At 57.7% G+C, this 18700-nt stretch overlaps 1 protein-coding gene across 30 annotated transcripts in view; it reads left to right on the top strand.

Moving 5' to 3' along the window:
- BIN1 (bridging integrator 1) overlaps positions 1 to 16029 on the top strand; it is a 52728-nt gene extending 36699 nt beyond the window's left edge. For 5 of the 30 annotated variants that reach the window (XM_033102274.1, XM_033102268.1, XM_033102283.1 and 2 more), the window contains 13 exons: positions 1015 to 1100; positions 1268 to 1343; positions 2690 to 2772; positions 4230 to 4283; positions 5728 to 5875; positions 7171 to 7299; positions 10308 to 10415; positions 10916 to 10939; positions 11835 to 11942; positions 12722 to 12811; positions 13053 to 13163; positions 13488 to 13589; positions 15374 to 16017. In XM_033102274.1, coding sequence (XP_032958165.1) covers positions 1015 to 1100; positions 1268 to 1343; positions 2690 to 2772; positions 4230 to 4283; positions 5728 to 5875; positions 7171 to 7299; positions 10308 to 10415; positions 10916 to 10939; positions 11835 to 11942; positions 12722 to 12811; positions 13053 to 13163; positions 13488 to 13589; positions 15374 to 15481 — 1227 coding nt within the window. In that variant the 3' untranslated portion in view covers positions 15482 to 16017. Of the gene's footprint in view, positions 1 to 1014; positions 1101 to 1267; positions 1344 to 2689; positions 2773 to 4229; positions 4284 to 5727; positions 5876 to 7170; positions 7300 to 10307; positions 10416 to 10915; positions 10940 to 11834; positions 11943 to 12721; positions 12812 to 13052; positions 13164 to 13487; positions 13590 to 15373 lie in introns of all 30 variants that reach the window. The other 25 variants (XM_033102292.1, XM_033102287.1, XM_033102291.1 and 22 more) reach the window with 22 other exon arrangements.
- The last annotated feature ends 2671 nt before the right edge of the window (positions 16030 to 18700 follow it).

The raw sequence follows: 18700 nt of genomic DNA, 5'->3' as shown, positions 1-18700 counted from the left end.
AATCTTGTGCTTTGTGGCAATTTGGCATTTAGCCCCACTGGCTGCCTTTGCCAGAGGCCTGGGAATTTGAGGCTGCTGGCAGAAATTTTTCTCCTAGGTGGGGCCTGTCACATTCCTGGGTTGTGACTCAGAGCCTGAATCCAAGTCACCCTCCTGAATCACTGTTTCCAGCAGCGCCCTCCAGAATGAGCTAGCAGAGCCCCTTCTTGGCCTGGGGTCTTGTGACTCACCCCTACCCTGTACTGGCCCTCTGCCTTCAGACTGGGGCACCTGCACTGCATTTCCTTAAGTTCCTGGCCCTGCGATGGGGTCTTAGCGCCACCACCTGGTGGATGGAAACGGATGGAGGGTGCAGAGCTTGCTCTGGGGAGGCAGGCCTTGGAGTGGCTTAGGCACCCTGCCCAGCTGCCCAGCCCCCTCCTCTCCTGGCCTGGCCCTGTATCTGGTGTGAACAGGTGACAGAGGAGAGTGGGGTAGGAAAGACTCTGCTGAGGTGAAATGCAGGCTGCTGGCTGAACCTGAATAGAAGGTGGCCTTGAGAAGGGGGGAAGGAATACTCGGGGGGACAGCAAGGTCCAGAGAGCTGGGCAGTGGGCTGACACCTAGCCTGAGAGGGGTTCATGTGTAAGTGGACACGTCCCCGCTTGGCTGGGTCCGGGTCTGCTTCTGCCCTTGCGTGCCCCGTCAGCTCCGGCCCCATGTCTGCGCCTGTGTGCCCTACATATCCCTTGCCTCCCTCCTGGCCCACCTGGGCCAGAGAGAGGGGCTCTCCCTTTTGTCACAGGGGCTCAGCCCTCCCTTTCCTGGAGCAGCCCCCGGGGCCTGAGCCTGAATTGTAGGCGGTCCCCGAGTCAGGGCCCAAGGGACTTCAGGGGGGTCTGCCCAGCATTGACATCCAGTTCTGCCTCCGTGTTGGTGGGAGGTTGGGGTGCAGGTCGTGGAGGGTGGGCCTGACCTGGCCTGGGCTGGCTGGGACAGAAGTCCAGCAGGTGGAGTGACTAGCCGTCCCCTCAGGCCGAGGAGGAGCTCGTCAAAGCCCAGAAGGTGTTTGAGGAGATGAATGTGGACCTGCAGGAGGAGCTGCCATCTCTGTGGAACAGGTAGGGCTGGGCCTTGGTCTCCTCCCCAGGCTGCACGGCTGCCGTGTGTGTCTGTGCAGGGGGCCCTGTGCCCTTGCAGGGCTGTGTCTGCTGAGGCACATGTGTGTCAGCGTGTCTTCCCCCTTGACCTGTGTGTTCATTTTGCCCATCTTCCCTCCCTCCTGCAGCCGTGTAGGTTTCTACGTCAATACATTTCAGAGCATTGCAGGTCTGGAGGAGAACTTCCACAAGGAGATGAGCAAGGTAGGCCCTGCGGACTCCTGTGGGCCTTGGGGGCCACGCGCCAGCCTGCCCAGGGCCAGGGCAGAGACATGGAACCTTCGGGCCGAGCCCCCTCCTGCCTGCTGAGGTTTTGCACACATTGATGACCACAGTGTTTCCCCGCCAGCACATGCTCTCAAGGAGCTCCCCATGCAGAGTGTTCTGCCCAGTGGGAGCTGTCGCGTGTGCTGGGGAGGCTGTTCAGCCCCGGCCCCCTTCCTGCTCCAATTCCTGCTCCTCTTGCCTGGACAGAGACAGCCCCCCGCAAACTTTGAACGTGTTCTCAGGCAACTGGTCCGGGGAGCTCAGTGTCAGAAAATGGTGGTGACTTCCCAATTTGTAGGCAAATAATAAGTAAATTGCTAGAATTTTCTCAATTTTTAATGTTCTTTCATATGTCATAAGACATTGAAACAGATCTGCTTTATCTGCCAGAATCTGGTGTAAGAAAGCGTTTGATTAGCTTAAGTTCCTATGTTATGTCATTTTCATTTTAATGTAACTGGCAGTTAAACTGCAAAGCTGAGTTGGAGAAACCTAGTGTTGGCAGCTTCTTCTCTCTGTGAAGAGGGTGGGTCTGACTCTGTCTCTTGGGCGCAGAGGAGTGACGTGATGGTGGTGGGTTCCAGGCCCAGGGCAGAAGGTGAAAAAGCAAGCTTGGAGCCTCTCCTGAGTCACCGCCCTGAGTATGATTTCCTGCCTTTTAGGCCATCCCTTTCCTTCCTTTTTTTCCTTCTTTCCTTCAAAGACTTGAGACAACTTAGGAAAAATTTAAAAACAGACAGAGAGAAAGATGTTTTGGGGAAGAAAACTTGTAAAGTAGGAGGAAAATTCATCTCTGAGCTTCCTGGTAGTCAGAACAAAGAGGGAAATATTCTCAGTAATGAGAATGAGATAAACCCTCTTCTCTTGCCTTGCTTTTGGTGAGTTCTCTGGAGTTGTAGTGTGGCTGAAAGCATCTTGGCCAAATGACCTTAACAATTAGGATCAACAGTTAGTGCAGAAACAGTTAAAAAAAAGTTTAAAAACAGTGCATCCTCTACATGGCATTTTAGGAAATCCCTACAAAGAGAAAGAAAAGAGAAGATGGTTCTCAGAAACAGTAACCATTAGTAGTACAGCTCACTTCCTCCATATTCCCCTCAGTTTTTCTGGGTTTGCTGAGCTGGTTCTCAGCTACTACTCACGGTGAAAGAAGAGCTAGTGTCTGGTAGGGGACAAAGGTGCAGGGAAGGGGTTAGAGTAGGGGAGAAGCAGGGATGTTATGGGGACAATGGCTGTTTGGTGGCCCCAGAGGCGCCCCTATCTGCTTGCTGTCCTGTCTGCAGCTCAACCAGAATCTCAACGACGTGCTGGTCAGTCTGGAGAAGCAGCACGGGAGCAACGCGTTCACGGTCAAGGCCCAGCCCAGGTGTGTGACGCCCACCGCTCTCCAGGCTGCGGGTGGCTGTGGGAAGTGTGGTCTGAGGTGGGCTCCTGCTGCTTGCTGACTCATGCAAGGCTGGCACGAGGCTCTTTCTCATGGTCTCATGGGTTTGGCCTTCCTGTGCTCAGAGGAGCAGGTGAAGGCAACCCTACTCCCCTGTTTGCCGTCGGGTCAGCGGGTACTCCTCACAGTCTGCACAGCACCTGAGCCTGGGCCCCACTTCTTCATCTGTGGGGCAGGAGTGGCCAGGGTGCCTGCCCAGCTTTGCGGGGCGAGGGGAGCTAAGTGATTCACAGGCCTGGAGCCTTCTGGAAAGTGAGTGGTCCTTTTAGAGCAGTGAGTGGCGCCACCTTTTCCCTCTCCTGCTCCCAGGAAGCCCAAGTCTCAGGGTGACGGCATTCTACACACCCAAGGGTGCCCTTTTTCCTGCCCTCAGCCCAGCACTGGCCCCTCCTGCCTCACTCCCAGGAGATTCCTGTTTCCTTAGGGGAAAGCAGGAGGGAGGGGGGGAAAGGTCTTGGCCTCTGGCTGTGGTTCATGGGAAACAACAGTGATTCTCGGGTTTCCCTTCCTTTCTGGCCATCGCAGCACAATGTGGAGACCACTGGATTCTCTCTTTCCTTGTCTATAAAATGGGGTGATTGTACCTGCTTCTTGGGGTGATTAGGCTATTACCTATACTAAGAAGGTATTCAATGAATATTATTGCCCCTCTTCTCCCCTGAAAATAAAATATGTGTGACCCTGAGGGGCCAACAGCATGCCCTGGGCTGAGGAGCAGCAGGGGTGGAATAAAGGCCAAAAGATGATTTTCCAGGTCACTGCAGGGAGGACTGGCCTCCCCTTGTGCTGCCTTGCCTGGCCTGGAGATAATGGTGGGAGCATCCAAGATGGAAGTGCAGGGGGCAAGTGGTGGCTGTCCTGGGCAGTGCAGGTTGCTCCAAAGGACATTCAGTGGGAAAGGGGCTCGTCTGAGGGGATAGGGAGGTACGTGGAGGCTTGTGAGCCTCCTTTACACCAAAGTGGCCCATTCGGCGTCCTGGCTGCCTCCTCCCAGGGCCCCAGACTGGCCAGATGACCCCTCCCCTTCCTGGCACTCTGGGCCCCTGGAGCTCCTGAGGACCACAGGCAGGGTGATGCCAGCGGTCTCCCCAGCGTGAACCTCCTGCAGCTCGCCAGGCCCTGTTTGGGGCAGTCGCCTCTTTTGCTAGTTTTGTCAGCACCACCCCAAGGCACCTAGTAGCATGCCAAAGGCAGCGGGGGCCTGGATGGGGCCCGAGGGCAGGGTCAGGCCCTCTTCCAGGCCCCTCAGTGTTAGGGGAGGCTTTGTGCCCTTGGCCCACCCTTTTGTTAGGGGTTGCTGATGAGAGAAGGAGACAGGCCAGCCCCACATCCAGCATTTCCCCCAAATGAAGGACTCCACGTCCCATCCGTCCCTACAGAAAGAAAACTAAACTGTTCTCCCGGCTGCGCAGAAAGAAGAACAGGTACCAGCAGTGAGTGCTGCATTGTGGGGTTGTCAAGGCCAGCACCCTGGCTGGTGGCCCCGTGCATGTGTCTAGTGCCCTGCTCTGAGGGTGTCACTAACCCCTAACTCGCCTTCCTGTGTGTAGTAATGCTGCCCGGCAGGGCAGAGCAGGGCTGCGCTGTGTCGTATACGTGCTGCGGGACAGGGCAGATGGGTTGTCGGGTGGGAGTGGTGGGCAGACAGCCCGAGCTCAGTTGGCACCTTCTTCTCTGCACCACTGAGTGCCCACTGGCTGTGGCTGGGTTAGGAGCAGTAACAAGTGGAGAACGTCTCCAGAAAGGAGACCTGGGGAGGCTTGGGGAAGGCTGCTGCAGCACGGTGTTGGTTTTAAAATGATGTGTGTGTGTGTGTACCAGAAATGCCTCTCACATGTCTGGTCCACCATTTAGACTTCCCTCCCCCAGGGGACGTGGCTACCAGTTTCTTTTGTATCCCAGACCTACCCTGCCCAACACGGTGGCCACTGCCCAGCACTTTGAATGTGGCCAGTGTGACTGAGGAGTTGAATTTTTAATTTTATTTAAGTATAAATGTAAACAGCCACCTATGGCTGGTGGGTAGTCTTGGTCAGCTGTCCTACAGTTTCCCTCTATATGAGTACAAATATAGGCATTTGTGTTCTGCCCCCTTTGCACCCCAGTGGAGATTTACGCGTACCTGTGCTGGTTTTCGGTACTGAACAGTCTGGCTTAGAGACCTCACCCTTAATCCCCAGCTACTCCCATGTTTTTGTGGAAGGGCCTGTGGGAGCTAAGGCTTGGAGACAGTGATGGCACCTTGTGGATGGGGGTGGTGTGTGTGTGTGGCGGGGGCTGGGCGTGGCGTTGGCGTGTGAGTGGGTGTACAGGTACAGGCAGCCACGAGGCCTTCGGCGTTCAGGCTGAGGTGGGGCTGCCACGGGCGTGTGGGGTGTCTGGCTTTCTCCTGCTGGGGAGCGCTGGGCCTTTTGCCAGGGCCAGCCCGAGGCAGGCCTGTGGCCCTTGGGGGCCTTCCACTTCCCCTGGGGACTGCAGGCCTCCAGCTCAGAGATGCCCCCTGTTGCTGTCACTGTCTCCAAGACAGGCCCCTGCTGCCAGCACGTGTGGTCTCGTCTCCACCCGTTCTCATGCACATGGACACGCATCCCATTTTCACAGTGAATGTATTAGGTTCGTGCAAAAGTAATTGAGGTTTTTGCAATTATTTTAACCTTTTAAACCGCAGTTACTTTTGCACCAACCTAATATGTGGACACACGGTACTTCTCAGTTTCTCGCACTGATCTACGTGCTCATGCGTGTGTGCACACACGTCACACATGGACTCCTAGGCGTGTACACATGCACACACCCGTCACACGCACACCAGTGAGTACACATTTTCCCAGATGCCTGGACCTCCCTCCACTGCTCCCTCCTGTGTTGCCTCCACAGTGACAACACCCCTGCAAAAGGGAATAAGAGCCCTTCACCTCCGCCAGACGGCTCCCCTGCCGCCACGCCTGAGATCAGAGTCAACCATGAACCCGAGCTGGCCAGCTCTGCCACCCCTGGGGCTGCCCTCCCCAAGTCCCCATCTCAGGTAGGCACTGTATCTCGGTGGCCTGTCCCCCACCCCTTCTTGCTCTTCTTTCTGCTTTGCTGTCACTCCCCATGTCTCCTGCCCAGACCTAGACAAGCCTGGAGCCAGAGGCTTTGCCCAGTGGGGACTGAGCCTGGATGTCAGTCTCCCTCATACCCTGCATGGCCCAGTCTCTCCTCAGTGGCTTTGGCCCCTTTCAGGGGCATCTGTAACTGTCTCTTTCCTCCTGAAGTGTCTCCTGTTGCAGCGCCCTCCCTTTCTTCTCCCCCTGGCTTTGGGCGGCTCAACTTCCTCCATCTTCCTTTGCAACTGAGACACAGGCTTGGGCCGTCAGCCCCTGTCTTCACCTTCCCCCTCATGCAGGAGTCTTAGAGGGACAGCCAGAGCAAGGGCTCAGGGAGGGGAGTGTGAGGCACGGAAGGGGAGGGGCCCAGGGCTTCCAGGCCGGCCCCTCCTAGGGAAGCATGGCCCCAGCCCTACCAGGTTTCTCTGGGTTTCTGCAGCATCCCCAGGAGCTGAGAGCGGGGAACAGGCGCAGTCCTCTTCAGCCCTGAGCGAGCCTCGATAGGCTGCCCTGGCCCTCCTGCTCCTGGCAGCAGCTCTGTTGGTTTCAGGCCATCACCCTGTTCGTCAGCTGATTAGAACAAAGACGTTAAGAACAGTGACAAGAGCCCACACTTACTCTGGGCCGGATCCTGTGCCAGCACAGCAACCCCATGAGGCAGATGCTTTTTATCACCCCAGCTGGACAAGTGAGGACATGCAGGCTTCGCAGTGGTTGGGTGACTTGCCTGAGGGCCACCCAAGTGCGCAGGCGTGCGGCCATCTTCCCCAGGCCTCCCGGGCCCTGGCTCTGTGCTGGCCTCACAGGCGACTGTCCCTCCAGGGGGGTGTGGCGAGGCCTGGGTGTGCAGGCGAGTGGGGGCCGGAGAGCAGGCTGGGTGCCGGCTGTCCTCAGCCTCTCGCCACGCCACGCGGTGAGCCCTCTGACGGCCGTCCCCTTCTTTCCTCTTCTGCTCTCTCACCTCCTTCCCTCCCCCTCTCTCCCCTCTCTTTTTTTCCTTCTCTCTGCACAGCATTTCTGGAGCTCCTGCCTTGGTCTCCTTCCCGGGGTGGCCGTGGTTCTGCTGTCTGTGTCTTGGGGAGCAGTGACTCTTTTTGCTTCATCTTCCTCAGTTGCCTGGGTGGGGCGATGGCCTGCGGTGTGACTAACGGTGGCTTTGTCTCTGTCTCCCCCAACCCCCACGCCCCGCTGTGCCTCCCTGTGCGGCCCCTCACCCGCTGCCGCCCCACAGCTCCGGAAAGGCCCACCAGTCCCTCCGCCTCCCAAACACACCCCGTCCAAGGAGGTCAAGCAGGAACAGATCCTCAGCCTGTTTGATGACACGTTTGTCCCTGAGATCAGCGTGACCACTCCCTCCCAGGTCAGCCGCGGCCACGCGGCCCAGCTCTCTCCTCCTCTTGCTCTCTTGGGGCATGCCTTCCCCTCCATCCCATGCTCTGTGCCTCTGCCTCAAGAGCCGGGAATCTGACTGGAGAGACTGGCCCTGAGCCTTCCTGTCACTCACCGGTTCATCCCTTCATCCGTCAGCCCTCATCCATCTCTGATCATGTGATGCGGCAGACACAGAGACACAGGCTAATGGTCCTAGTGGAGGTAGTCAGCTCAGCAACAGCCTCACGTTTGCATTGATGGGACGGCCAAAAGGGGCGGGGAGCATGGAGGACCTGGGCCAGTCAGGGAAGGCTTCCTGGAGCAGGTGACGTTGCCAGGTGGCTACAAGCAGAGACAGTGGCTTGTGTGTATGCCAGGAGGGCCAAGAGATGGGCTTAGGAACTTCTGGAGTTCAGGGTGTTCATAAATGCCCTAAGAAGACATGGAATGCCCATTCACAGAGGGACAAAGGAGGGCCAAGCAAGGAAGGTCACTCGTGGCACTGAAACGGGCCGACACTGTTAGATCAACTCGCAGAGGCCACAGTGTGCTGACTGCTCCAAGCCTGGTTTCTAAGCCTCCTGGCCAGGCCCTTTACACACAGGGTTTGGCCTCTTGTTGGGGAGGCTAATCCCAGGCCAGGGTGAGCCTGTGTTGGGGTGCGATATGGGGTTGCCCCGCCAGGGGTGCTCTGGGCTCTAACTCCTTAGCACAAGCTGGGGCCTGGATGCGAGGGGCAGGGCCAGAAGGTGTGAGTGTAAAGGGAGAGATGGTTGGGAGGTGAGGACAGTGGTGTCTGCTAAGAAGGACCCACGCGAGGACTTTGGGTCAGCACAGAGTACTAGGTGGGTGAGGGGTGATGCCCTGGCTCGGGGGCCCAGGAAGCATGGGAGCCTGTGTACAGAAGGCGGCTGCGGCTGGCCCGGGGCACTCCTGGAGCACTGGGGAGATGGGTGGTGAGACCTCCAGGACAGCGTGGCCCTGGGATGCTTGCAGTCTGAGGGACCCAAGTGCTAGTGAGCCCTGACCAGGGGCTGGTGCCCGCACTTACCTGCACGCCCTTCAGTTTTCTGTCACCTTCTGCAAAGGGGCTGTGCCCGTGGAGCAGGGCAGGAGCCTGTGAGCCTGCCCTGCAGCAAGACCGCCCTCCCTGAGCTGTCCGTCTACACGCTCACCGCATGCTGCCTTTGCTGCCCCCTCCCTGCCCACTGAAGGAAACCAGGTCTCTGCCTGAAGGGAGTGGGGAGTGTGCGCTGTGGGTGTTATGGCCTGGGGCTGGGGAGGGCTGGTCGTCTTCCCGAAGCTGTGCTGACAGGGCTGCTCTGCTGGCTGTGGTGAGCAGCCTTCATCACTGCGCCCAGGACAGCCCCACACCTGCGTGCTGGGGAGGCTACCTGCTGGAAGGGGGGCTACGGAGGACATGGTCAGCCTTTTGGCCTGCTGACTGCGTCCCCTTGGAGCATAAAGGGGCAGCTGTCTGGGCCTGGCTGACTTCTGAGAAAGGGCGGGTGATGGAGCTACTTGAGGGAGAGAGGCTGCCAGCCAGCGGGTGGGAGGGCTCCTCGAGGCTGTGCACCTAGGGTGCCTAGGCAGGTGTTCCCCTAGAGACAGCAGGATTGTGATTGACAGAACACTGACTTCTCCCCCAGGCTCATTGGACAGGGCTTGACCTCAAGGAAAGTTAGTGGCTGGGGTGAGTCTGGGGTAGGGGCTTGGGGACCAGGGCTCCTGTCCAGGGAGTGAGTCCATGTGGCCTGGGCTCTTTGAGCTCTGTAGCTTGGCCTGACGTAGATGCTTTGTCTCCTAAGCTGTGGGACAGCTGGCAGCAAGTGTTCTCAGGACTGAGAGTCTTGGGTCTCTCCTGATAGGTCTCACCTCAGCTATACAAGCCCCCTCTGGGGAGCCCTCCCCAGTCTCCAAGTTCTCGGGTCCTTGATGGAGGGCCTTGGGGGGGATGAAGGCTGGAGGGCACTTGTTGTAATTGCTGAGTGCCCATGAAGAGCAAGTGGAGCTGGGCTGGCCTGGGCTTCAGGGCATTATGGCCCTCTCAGTACTGGATGACAGTGGGGGAGGAGGACCTGGGCTGAGCCAGCTCCCTCTTCTCTTGGACCTGGGCAAAGTCCTCCTTGGTCCCCAAAGGGAGACTCCACATACCAGATGGAGGCCACAGTTGAGCAAACCCCTCCTCCCAGGAGGGCAGCATGTCCTCTCGGTACCCGCTGGTGCTGAGCTGGCTCTCTGCAGGTGGCTCTGGGAAATACCCTTTCTCCCACGATTGTGGGGCCAGCTTGCTGTGGGGTTGACTCTCCCAATGTGAGGGGGGCCATCATGTTCCAGTCTCCTCGGGCTGTACCTGTCACGTGCATGTTCCTGAGCTGCACCCAGACCCACTGAATGGGAATCTCGGGGGTGGCTGGGGTAAGATCTTTAGTTTGAACACAGGTGCCACAGGTATTGGGGACCTCACCTTTTCGATTGGGCTCCTAGGCGGTGTGGCTGGCTTAGCCCTGTCCTCGCTCCCTGGAGCTGGCTGGTGGGTGGGTGTCACCACAGGATGACCAGTCTGTATCGGGCAGCGAGGGGAAGCCAGTGCCTGTCCTAGGAGTCATCTGGGTCAGGTGGACCAGTGTGGTCTTGTCCAGCTCAGTCTGTGGCCTGTGCTGCTTCTAGGGGTTGTGGCAGGGTCTTGGAGTTTGTGGTGCAGGGAACTGAAAGAAGCACGGTCACCTGGAGGCCTGTGCCAGCCTGTAGGGCGGAGACAGACAAGAGATTCTGGGGCTTGGCATTGGTCTGGTGGGTAGTTGGCCTGTTGCCGATGACTGAGGCAGGTGCCAGGCCTGTGTGGGTGGGAGTACGTGCTAAGGTGTCTGGTGTGGGTGGCACTGCTTTGTGTGTGAGGTGCACGTGTCCCTGAGTGTGAGCACCTGCTGTGTGTGCCTGTGTCAAGTGCCCCCTGCTTGTCACTAACTGCCTTCCTCCTTTGCCTCTGCTGCCAAGTTTGAGGCCCCAGGGCCTTTCTCGGAGCAGGCCAGTCTGCTGGACCTGGATTTTGACCCCCTCCCGCCTGTGGTGAGCCCCGTGAAGGCACCCACGCCCACTGGTCAGGTTGGTCAGAGTCTACCACCCATGGGCCCACTGGGCCTTGGGCTCTTATCTGCCCACTGGCCATATGAGCCCATGTAGGCCAGGGCCTTTGGGGGTCCTGGGGTCACCAGGCTCTCCTCCCATTCACATTCTGGCCCCCAGCTCTTTAACCTCCTCTGGTCCTGACCATGGGGGAAAGGAAGAGAGCAAACAGAGGCTGGTGAGAGGATCGTCGGGAGGAGGGTCAGCTGGATACTCACCTGGCCATGTACAGTCTATCCCAGCACCCTGCCCCTCACCTGCCCTGTATTTGGGTACTTCCTAGCCTGGGGTTGCAGCCCCGGAGAGGTGTCTGGGACTCACCCCTCAGGGACATTAGAGTCTGGACCTGGGCTGCCCTGTGCCTTCTGGGGTCAAGGGCCCTAGGTGGGCATGGGGTGAGGGGGTGCACTGGGGACTGCTTGCTCGCCCCGTCTCTAACTTCTGTGCTAACTCTGTCCTTCTCCCTCTGCTGCGCTCAGCCAGTCCCATGGGACCTCTGGGAGGTAAGCCATGTTTGCTCTGTGCCTGTCCCTGGGGGTCCTGGGCCCACCCCCCTGGTCCTGCACTTAGGTGTGCACACGGCCGTGCTCACATGCTCAGCGGCTGACCACAGCTGCTTCTCCAGCTGTCTTGCTGCTTCCCTTCTGTGGGGGCACCGTGCCCCTGGCCAGGCCCTGTGGGAAAGAGCTCCTTGGTTTAGCCTGAGAAGGGAGTCCTCCTCAGTATGGCCTAGTTGTCAGGGTCTGTGAGTGGCCCTAGACAGTGACCAGCTGGTCCCCCAGGATGGACATAGTGTCCTCATGCTAGGCTGAGGCCTACGGGCAGGGGTGGAGAGTCCTTGCCCTTGAGGAGCTTTCTGTTTACAGGGGCCACTCAGTGGCATCAGGGGACTGTGGGGACAGGAGGAGGGGAAGGAAAGGCAAGCTGAGGCCAAGTACCCTTATGTGAGCAGGGCCTGCTGAGGCTGAGAAGTTGTCATCATAACTTAGTAGCTGGGGTATGGAGCTTCAGGGAGGGCATGGGACTTGCCCAATAACTGGTGACAGTTCCTGCAGGAGCAGGGACACGTGTGAAAGTCCTGGCAGCCCGGAAAGCTCCACAGTGTTTCCCTCTGGGGGAGGCCTGGTGCAAGTGGGCAGAGCCGTTTTGACAAGTGGATTTCAGTGGGTGCTGAGCTGTGTGTGGCTCACACAGCTTGGTGGTGACAAGAGCGACGAGGTGGGAATAGGTCTGTGTGTGCTCACTGGGCTCTGGCCAGGCTGCCTGCCGCAGGCACCAGTCTCCCCTCTGCCAACACTGGCGGCTCATGCCTGTCTTCTTCTGTCTCGTGCCCTGCCCAACACCTCTCCCCCTCACCTTCTGCCCTCCCACCCTGTCCTCCCTGGTGACTGTCACCAGTCCACAGAGAGTCCAGCGGGCAGCTTACCTTCCAGAGAGCCCAGTGCTGCTGAGGGCACCTTTGCTGTGGCCTGGCCCAGCCAGATGGCTGAGTTGGGGCCTGCCCAAGTAAGTGCCCACCTGCCAGCTCCCCATTGTCCCCCGTATATGGGCATGTAGCATGGAGGAAGAGCCCAGAGGAGGGGATGGACAGGATGGACAAGGCCACTGTATGCCTGAGGCCGCGACCGCGGCCATGAGCCAGGAAGCCCGGATGGGGCTTGCCAGTTGTGCTGGGGGTGGCTGGGGTCGGAGCAGCCCGTCTACACCTCTCCATCTCTGCCCCTCCTCTTAGCGTAGGCCTTCCACACTGAGAGGGAGGAACGGGTTTATGGTGGGAACTTCCCAGAATTTTCTCATTTAATCTTTACCTTACACTAGACGTTTCCTCCTCTTACAGAGGAAAGGGGAGCTAGGAAGGTTGAGGGACTGTTCCCAGAGCTCGGAACTGGCTGAGTGTCAGTGTGGGCCCAGGACAGCCTGACTGACTATAGCCAGGTAGCATCCACTGTATCTTGCTCAGGGTCCCATCTCGCTGCCCATCCTGTGCTTTGTCCTCTTCCAGGAGCAACCTGTGAGGGGCAGGCTGGCCGGGTGGGTTCAGGGAAACTGAGGAGTGGAGCCTGTGAGAGGGTCAGCAGTGGTGCCCAGGGGCCTGTGCTGGGTTTTTCACTGCATGCCACTCAGCATCCTTGTAGCTGCCAGTACCTTTTCGAGCCACTCCCCATACCCAGGACTCCACCCCTCCTCTAGGGATCCACTCGGTGCTGCCCTCTGTGGCCCCTTTGCTTTTCCTGGTGGCATCGCCCCACCCAGTGTCTGACCCCATGCCGGCATTTATGTTGCAGCCAGCTGACGCCTCGGAGGTGGCGGGTGGGACCCAACCTGCGGCTGGAGCCGTGGAGCCTGGGGAGACGGCAGCAAGTGAAGCAGCCTCCGTAAGACCCAGGGACCAGGGCCCTCTCTTCCCTCCCTGCTGTCTGTCTGTCCGTCTGTCTGCCTGCGGCTCCCAGCCCCGTGTCTTGCCTGTTGTCCTTGCTCTGTCCAGGTCACAGTTCCTGTTGAGGAGACGGAGGCGGGCTGGGCTGGCATGAGGCTCTTACACCCACTTCCCCTGCTTGTCCCCTCTGCCCTCCTGGGCTCACCTCCTTCTTATACTGACCTGTGCTCCCTCCCCAGAGCTCTCTGCCTGCCGTTGTGGTGGAGACCTTCTCAGCAGCTGTGAACGGCACTGTGGAGAGCAGCAGTGGGGCTGCACGCTTGGACCTGCCCCCAGGGTTCATGTTCAAGGTGAGCCCAGGCTACTGATCCCACCACCTCTAACTGCCACCGCCCAACGGTACCCTGGGTGTGTGATCACCCCCTTTATAGGTGAGCACGCTGAGCCCCAGAGGCTGTGTTGTTGGCCCAGAGTCGGCCTGCCCCTGCATTCCCTGCTATAGTCGTCGGGCAAGGCAGTGTCTAAGCCTTGTCCTGCTGCTTCCATGTGCTCCCGGTCATCATGTTGGCACATCATACCAAAACCACCCTGAGGCCAGGCCCACTTTGCAGGGTTTCAGGTGGGACAAAGGGACTTTGAGGAAAGGGGTGTCGACCTCTCCCCACCCTCTGCAGGTGCAGGCCCAGCACGACTACACGGCTACCGACACAGACGAGCTGCAGCTCCAGGCTGGGGACGTGGTGCTGGTGATCCCCTTCCAGAACCCTGAAGAGCAGGTGAGGCCCAGGGTTGGGCCACGGCAGCTGTGTGGAGCCTACCCACTGGGAACCAGCCTGGCTTCTCCCCTGTTCCTCCTTTCTGTCCTCTTCTCTCCTCATCCATTGCTCTCCTCCCTTCCTCCCTTAGTCCTGTCCTTTCCCTCTCCCTTTTCTTCAGCCATTTTCCCCTGTTGTCACATCCTCCCGTCTTCTGTTGCTGTCTCCATCTCTGTCTCCCCTCTCTTCCCTCGCTTTCTTCCTTGAACTCCATGTGCTTCCTTCTTTCAGCTTCCTCCTTTCCTCAGCTCTGTCTGCCTTTCTCTCATTTGTGCATCTGTTTCTCCATTTCTCCCTTCCCTGCCCCGAAGTATCCCTCCTCCCAGGAGAGGGTCCCTGACCACCCCTCCATGAACCCTCCTGCTCTGCTCACTGCCACTAAGGTGCCCCTTCCAGGCTGTTCCTGCACCTGTCCACACAGGACCCACAGGGACAGTGTGTGGTCTTCCGCAGGACCCCTGAGCTCCAGCTGTTTCTCACCCCAGATGCTCCCAGAACCTTCTTTGCTCTGGCTTCTCCTTGTTCATTAATCTCCTCAGAGTGGCCCCCTCAGGCCTGGGGCTGGTGCAGAACGCATCTTCTAGGTTGGGACAGGCCACTCTGTGCAGGTAGCTGTGACCCCTCAGCAGGAATTTCACTGTGGAGATAGAGTGAGCCTTTGTGGGGTGGGGGTGCCCATGCTGGTGTCCGGGTGACGCCACAGTACATAGGGGTCCTGGTCCGACTCTGACCCATTTACTTAACACATCGTGGGGTTTGTCAGGGTGGCTGAGGGTCGGGGGAGGGCTGGGTTTAGGGTGAGGCCAACATGGATGGGGGTCCTGGGCTGGGAGTGAGGGCGCCAGGTACTTCCTGAGGTCACACTGAGCTGGCAGGTTTGAATAACAAGGATTTCCTGGGCCTGGTGCCGAGTCAGCTGATTCTCCTAGACCTCCTTCATATCTCCACTGATTTCCCTAGGGGCCAGCCCTGCTGGGTGGGGTTTTCAGAAGCAGAATCCTGGCCCCCCGCCCAGTGGGTTGAAGTGGCTCGGTATAGGACATGTGTAGGGTCTGTGACAAGGATGCAGAATGAAACAACAGAAACCTAGGTGGGTCCCAGGCTTAGCTCAGCTGCAAGGGCCGCGACGGCCTTAGCTCCAGGCCAGGTGTACGGCTCCTGCAGGCTCGAGGTCAGGGTCTGGGGCTGCGGAGGTTGTCATGATTCCTGGGAGGGCTCAGGATTAGGGCAAAGAGGCCGTTTGAGTTGGAGGACTTGGTGGGGCAGCCTCAAGTCACTCTACAAGCTTTTGACTGGTCAACGCTCAGCAGAACTTTCTGGAATTGTTTGTCGAAGTCTGGAAGGACAGCTGATATCCTCCTCAGTGATGTGTCCTCTGTGGGCACTGGATGGTGGGAAGCTCTTTGGCTGGGATTGAAGGAGTTGTTCAGGCACGTACAGACCAGTGCAGCAGTCAAACTGCTTTTCCAGAGTGAAGAGGACTTGCCAAATGACAAAGAGTTAAATCCATCACCTGCTGAAGGGCAGGTAGCTCCTGGGGCAGTTGGGTTTGGGTCTGGGGAGATTAGCAGGGAATGCTGCCTGGAGGAGGTGTTCTTTGAGGGAGTGTGACAGGCTGGAGGAGATGAACAGGCACAGGAAGGGACATCCTCTCAGCAGATCCCCAGTGAGATGCATACCTAGTAGAGTCCAAGTGCCCTCCTTCCCCGTCTCTATTCTACCTGGGTGCTCCCCCCTCCCCCTAGGATGAAGGCTGGCTCATGGGCGTGAAGGAGAGTGACTGGAACCAGCACAAGGAGCTGGAGAAATGCCGGGGTGTCTTCCCCGAGAACTTCACTGAGAGGGTTCAGTGAGAGCAGAGGCTGGTGCAGCTTTCCGGGCATGTGAAGAACCTTTTCCTGAAAAATGTGTGTTGTTTTTTTTCTGTTTTCGTTTTTAAACGTTTGGAAAGCAAAGGGAAATTCAGAGGAGAGACCTAAGCCAAGAGATGTTCTCCCACAGATTCAGTTGTTTTCCAAAGAGCCTGGTTTGGGCAAGTCTGGTGGAATCACCTATGTTCCTGAAGCTGCTGTGTCCCCTAGTTGAGTTCCTAGCTGCCCCCACCCCTGCCCACACCCTCTGGGTGTCTGCTGCCGCTTGTGTGCCTGGCTGCAGGGCAGGACCTGGGGGCTGCAGAGCCACCACGCTTGCCTGAAGCTTCGGCCGTGCCATCTGGGCAAGGGTCCTCCTTTCCTGGCAGCTGCTGTGGGTGGGGTCCAATCTCTCCATACATCTTGGACCCAGATAACCATCTGGCCTGGCCCTGCCTCGCAGACCGTCTGTGTGCTGTTTGAAAATAAATCTTAGTGTTTAAAACAAAATGAAACAAAAAAAAACCTGACAAAAGCTCTCAGAAAATGTGTGTTCACTTATTTTTCTTCCTCCACTCCTGTCTGCTGTGCGTTGTAATTGATTATCTGTGGCTTTTCTACCCGGACAGTCCACCCCTACAGGACCTCTGCCCCAGCAAGTGCTGCTGGGCAAGAGGCTCGCTGCTTGGCAGTGCCCCCATCAGCTGCATGACCACCACTTACTTTTGAGTTCAGCTGGGCCCAGAGCCAACAGGGCTTCAGCTCATCCCCTGATGTTTTTTACCGGTGGTTGGTTGGGTTGCAGATGATGGGGATAGCAAGGTAAGACAAGGGGCTTGAAGAGCCAGTTCTTTGCCAAGAAGTCCATTAGGTGCTGCTCTAAGTGACATGATTTAATACGTGTGAGAACTTGGGGGTCAGGTGCCAGGATTCCATGTCACTGAGGAAACTGAGGCCCAAGGAGATTTGGTGGCTTGCAGGTGAGTGGCGGGATGGGTCTGAACCTCTGCAATTGGCCCGGACGCGTGGGGAGGACCTGAGAGTGTGCCAGGAAGCTGCCCAGCTTCTCCCTCTTTTTGCCACTTGCCTCCCTTCCCAGCATCAAGTGTCACAGGCTGGGGCTTGTAGGGAGCTCCCTGCAGGAGGTGGGAGCCGGCCCTGCTGGGACAGCACCCAGAGGCAGGGTGGCTGGGCACAGTAACCCTGCTCAAAGTGGGTAAGCAGCCAGCCTAAAGCCTGAGTTGTGCTGAGGGACTGGGAGTTGAGCTGCGACCAACTTGTCCATCCAAGAAAATTCATTCAATCTGGCAGCACACACCTTGTCAGTACTTACGGCCTCTCCATTTCTGTGCCCAAGGCCACAGGCAGCCCAGTGGCCAGCATGTCTCAGTAGTCCCCATTCCCTGTCAGGGAACGCTCTGTTCTCCTCCTGCCAGCTCCCAAGACCCTCCACAGCACCTCGGACGCTGTCCAGCCCGTGGCTGGCCTCTTGCTCCTCGTCCTTCATTGGATTTGGTAACAGCAGCATTGTTTCTCTTGGTCCCACAGGCCTGGGGACCCTCGGCTCTACCTCTGGGAAGTTAGGTGTTCACACCCTAGCTCCACCTACCCCCAAGCACCAGGTTCTGTGCAGACATGTGACCAAACATTGGTTTCATTTGCAAAACTTGACTGGGCATCCTTGGTGTCCAGGTGGGTGGCCACTCAGGCTGCAACCCAGCGCCTGCACTGTGCTCTTACCCCCACTGCTTTGTCTTTGAGTTGGGTCCCTAATGGTCTCGGGTTTGACGTCTGCACACTGCACGGTGCAGAGGAGACTTCCACAGAGGGGCAGGGAATTTCCTTCCCCAAAGACCCCAGCAAATCTTGGCCTCGCTGGCCTGAACTGAATAAGATCCCCAGTGCTGAAGCAGTTGCTGTGGCCAGGGGTGGGACCTCTGAACTGGCTCAACACAAGACCTAGAGCTGGAGGTGGGGCTGGGCTGGGTCGGGGAGGATAGATACCTGAACAAAAATTGGGGTATGGCTTCCAAGGAGACGGGGGGATGGATTCTAATAGCTCCAATCAGGACCAGTTAGAGACTACAAGTAGGTCTGTGAGTGTACGTATTCCATCTAGTCCATCTAGGGCTGACTTCAAGGAGATCCGTGTGTGACCAGGGAATGTAATCCATGTTCAAGGAGAAATATCAATCTGACCTCCCTGCCCCTCACCACCTGCATGTCCCAGAACCTGTCCCACCACTGGTTACAGCATAGATAGTGTAGCTTTCCTCAGCCATTTGGAGAGAGTGGCCAGGCAGGAGATACCACCATGTCTGTATAAATTCAGTCTCCTGAACATCCATTCACTTACCCACCATTTCCCAGATAGGCACTGACATGAAAGAGATTAAAATGTGTTCACTACCACTAATGCGCTCACAGTTTGGAGGAAGGCAGACAAGAACAGTTAACACCACAGCAGGGACTGTCATGGTGCTGTGTTCAAGATTCTAGAGACAAAAAGAGCCAGCCGCTACCCTGGCTTCACATGGGAGGTGGTGTCTGCTGAGCTATTAGAGTGAATGGGGATCCCCAGGAGGGGAAGGCCCATCTCAGGTAGAGGAGGCAAGTCTGGCCAAGAAGTCGGCAGGGTTGGAGAGGACTGGGGTTCCAGCTCCCGCTGGGGAGCCTGAAGCACAGCAGACGGGTTGAGGCTGAGGGGCATCGAGATGGAGACAAGCCAGGGAAGCGTTGAAGCCACCTGAGGAGAGCTTGTAGTGAAGAGGGAATGAGGGTCCAGAGGGTGTCCTGGTCGCCAATATCAGGAGAAGGGAGGAAGGAGAGGTTTCGCAGCACTGACTGCCAAGGGGCTGTGAAATGCCTTCTTCAGAGAAGAGTTCCCTTCTTCAGAACCAGTTCGCGGGAAGGACAGGCCAGACAGCCTTGGGTCCCCAGGGCTCTCTGGGAGAGGTTGCTGTGGGCAAGCCTGAGGACATGGCAGCTGACAAAAACGTTCCAGGCCTGGCTCTCCTTATATGGAAGAGCAAATCACCAAGCAAATCATGCTAATTAAAAAATGAGCATGGAAGCTGCCTTCCTGACAGCCCCTGATTACAGGTGAGGACCCCAAAGGCTGGTGGGAGAAAGGGAGAAGAGATTTCTCCTCTCCCAGGCAACCAAAGTCAACACCCAGGAGCAAAGAGGATGTCCTGGCTTGCTAAAAGAAAGGCTTAGAAT

This window comes from Rhinolophus ferrumequinum, unplaced genomic scaffold (assembly GCF_004115265.2).
Source record: "Rhinolophus ferrumequinum isolate MPI-CBG mRhiFer1 unplaced genomic scaffold, mRhiFer1_v1.p scaffold_84_arrow_ctg1, whole genome shotgun sequence".
Taxonomy (NCBI): domain Eukaryota; kingdom Metazoa; phylum Chordata; class Mammalia; order Chiroptera; family Rhinolophidae; genus Rhinolophus; species Rhinolophus ferrumequinum.
Note: the sequence above shows the minus strand (reverse complement) of the source record. Positions and strands in the feature narration are given on the sequence as shown.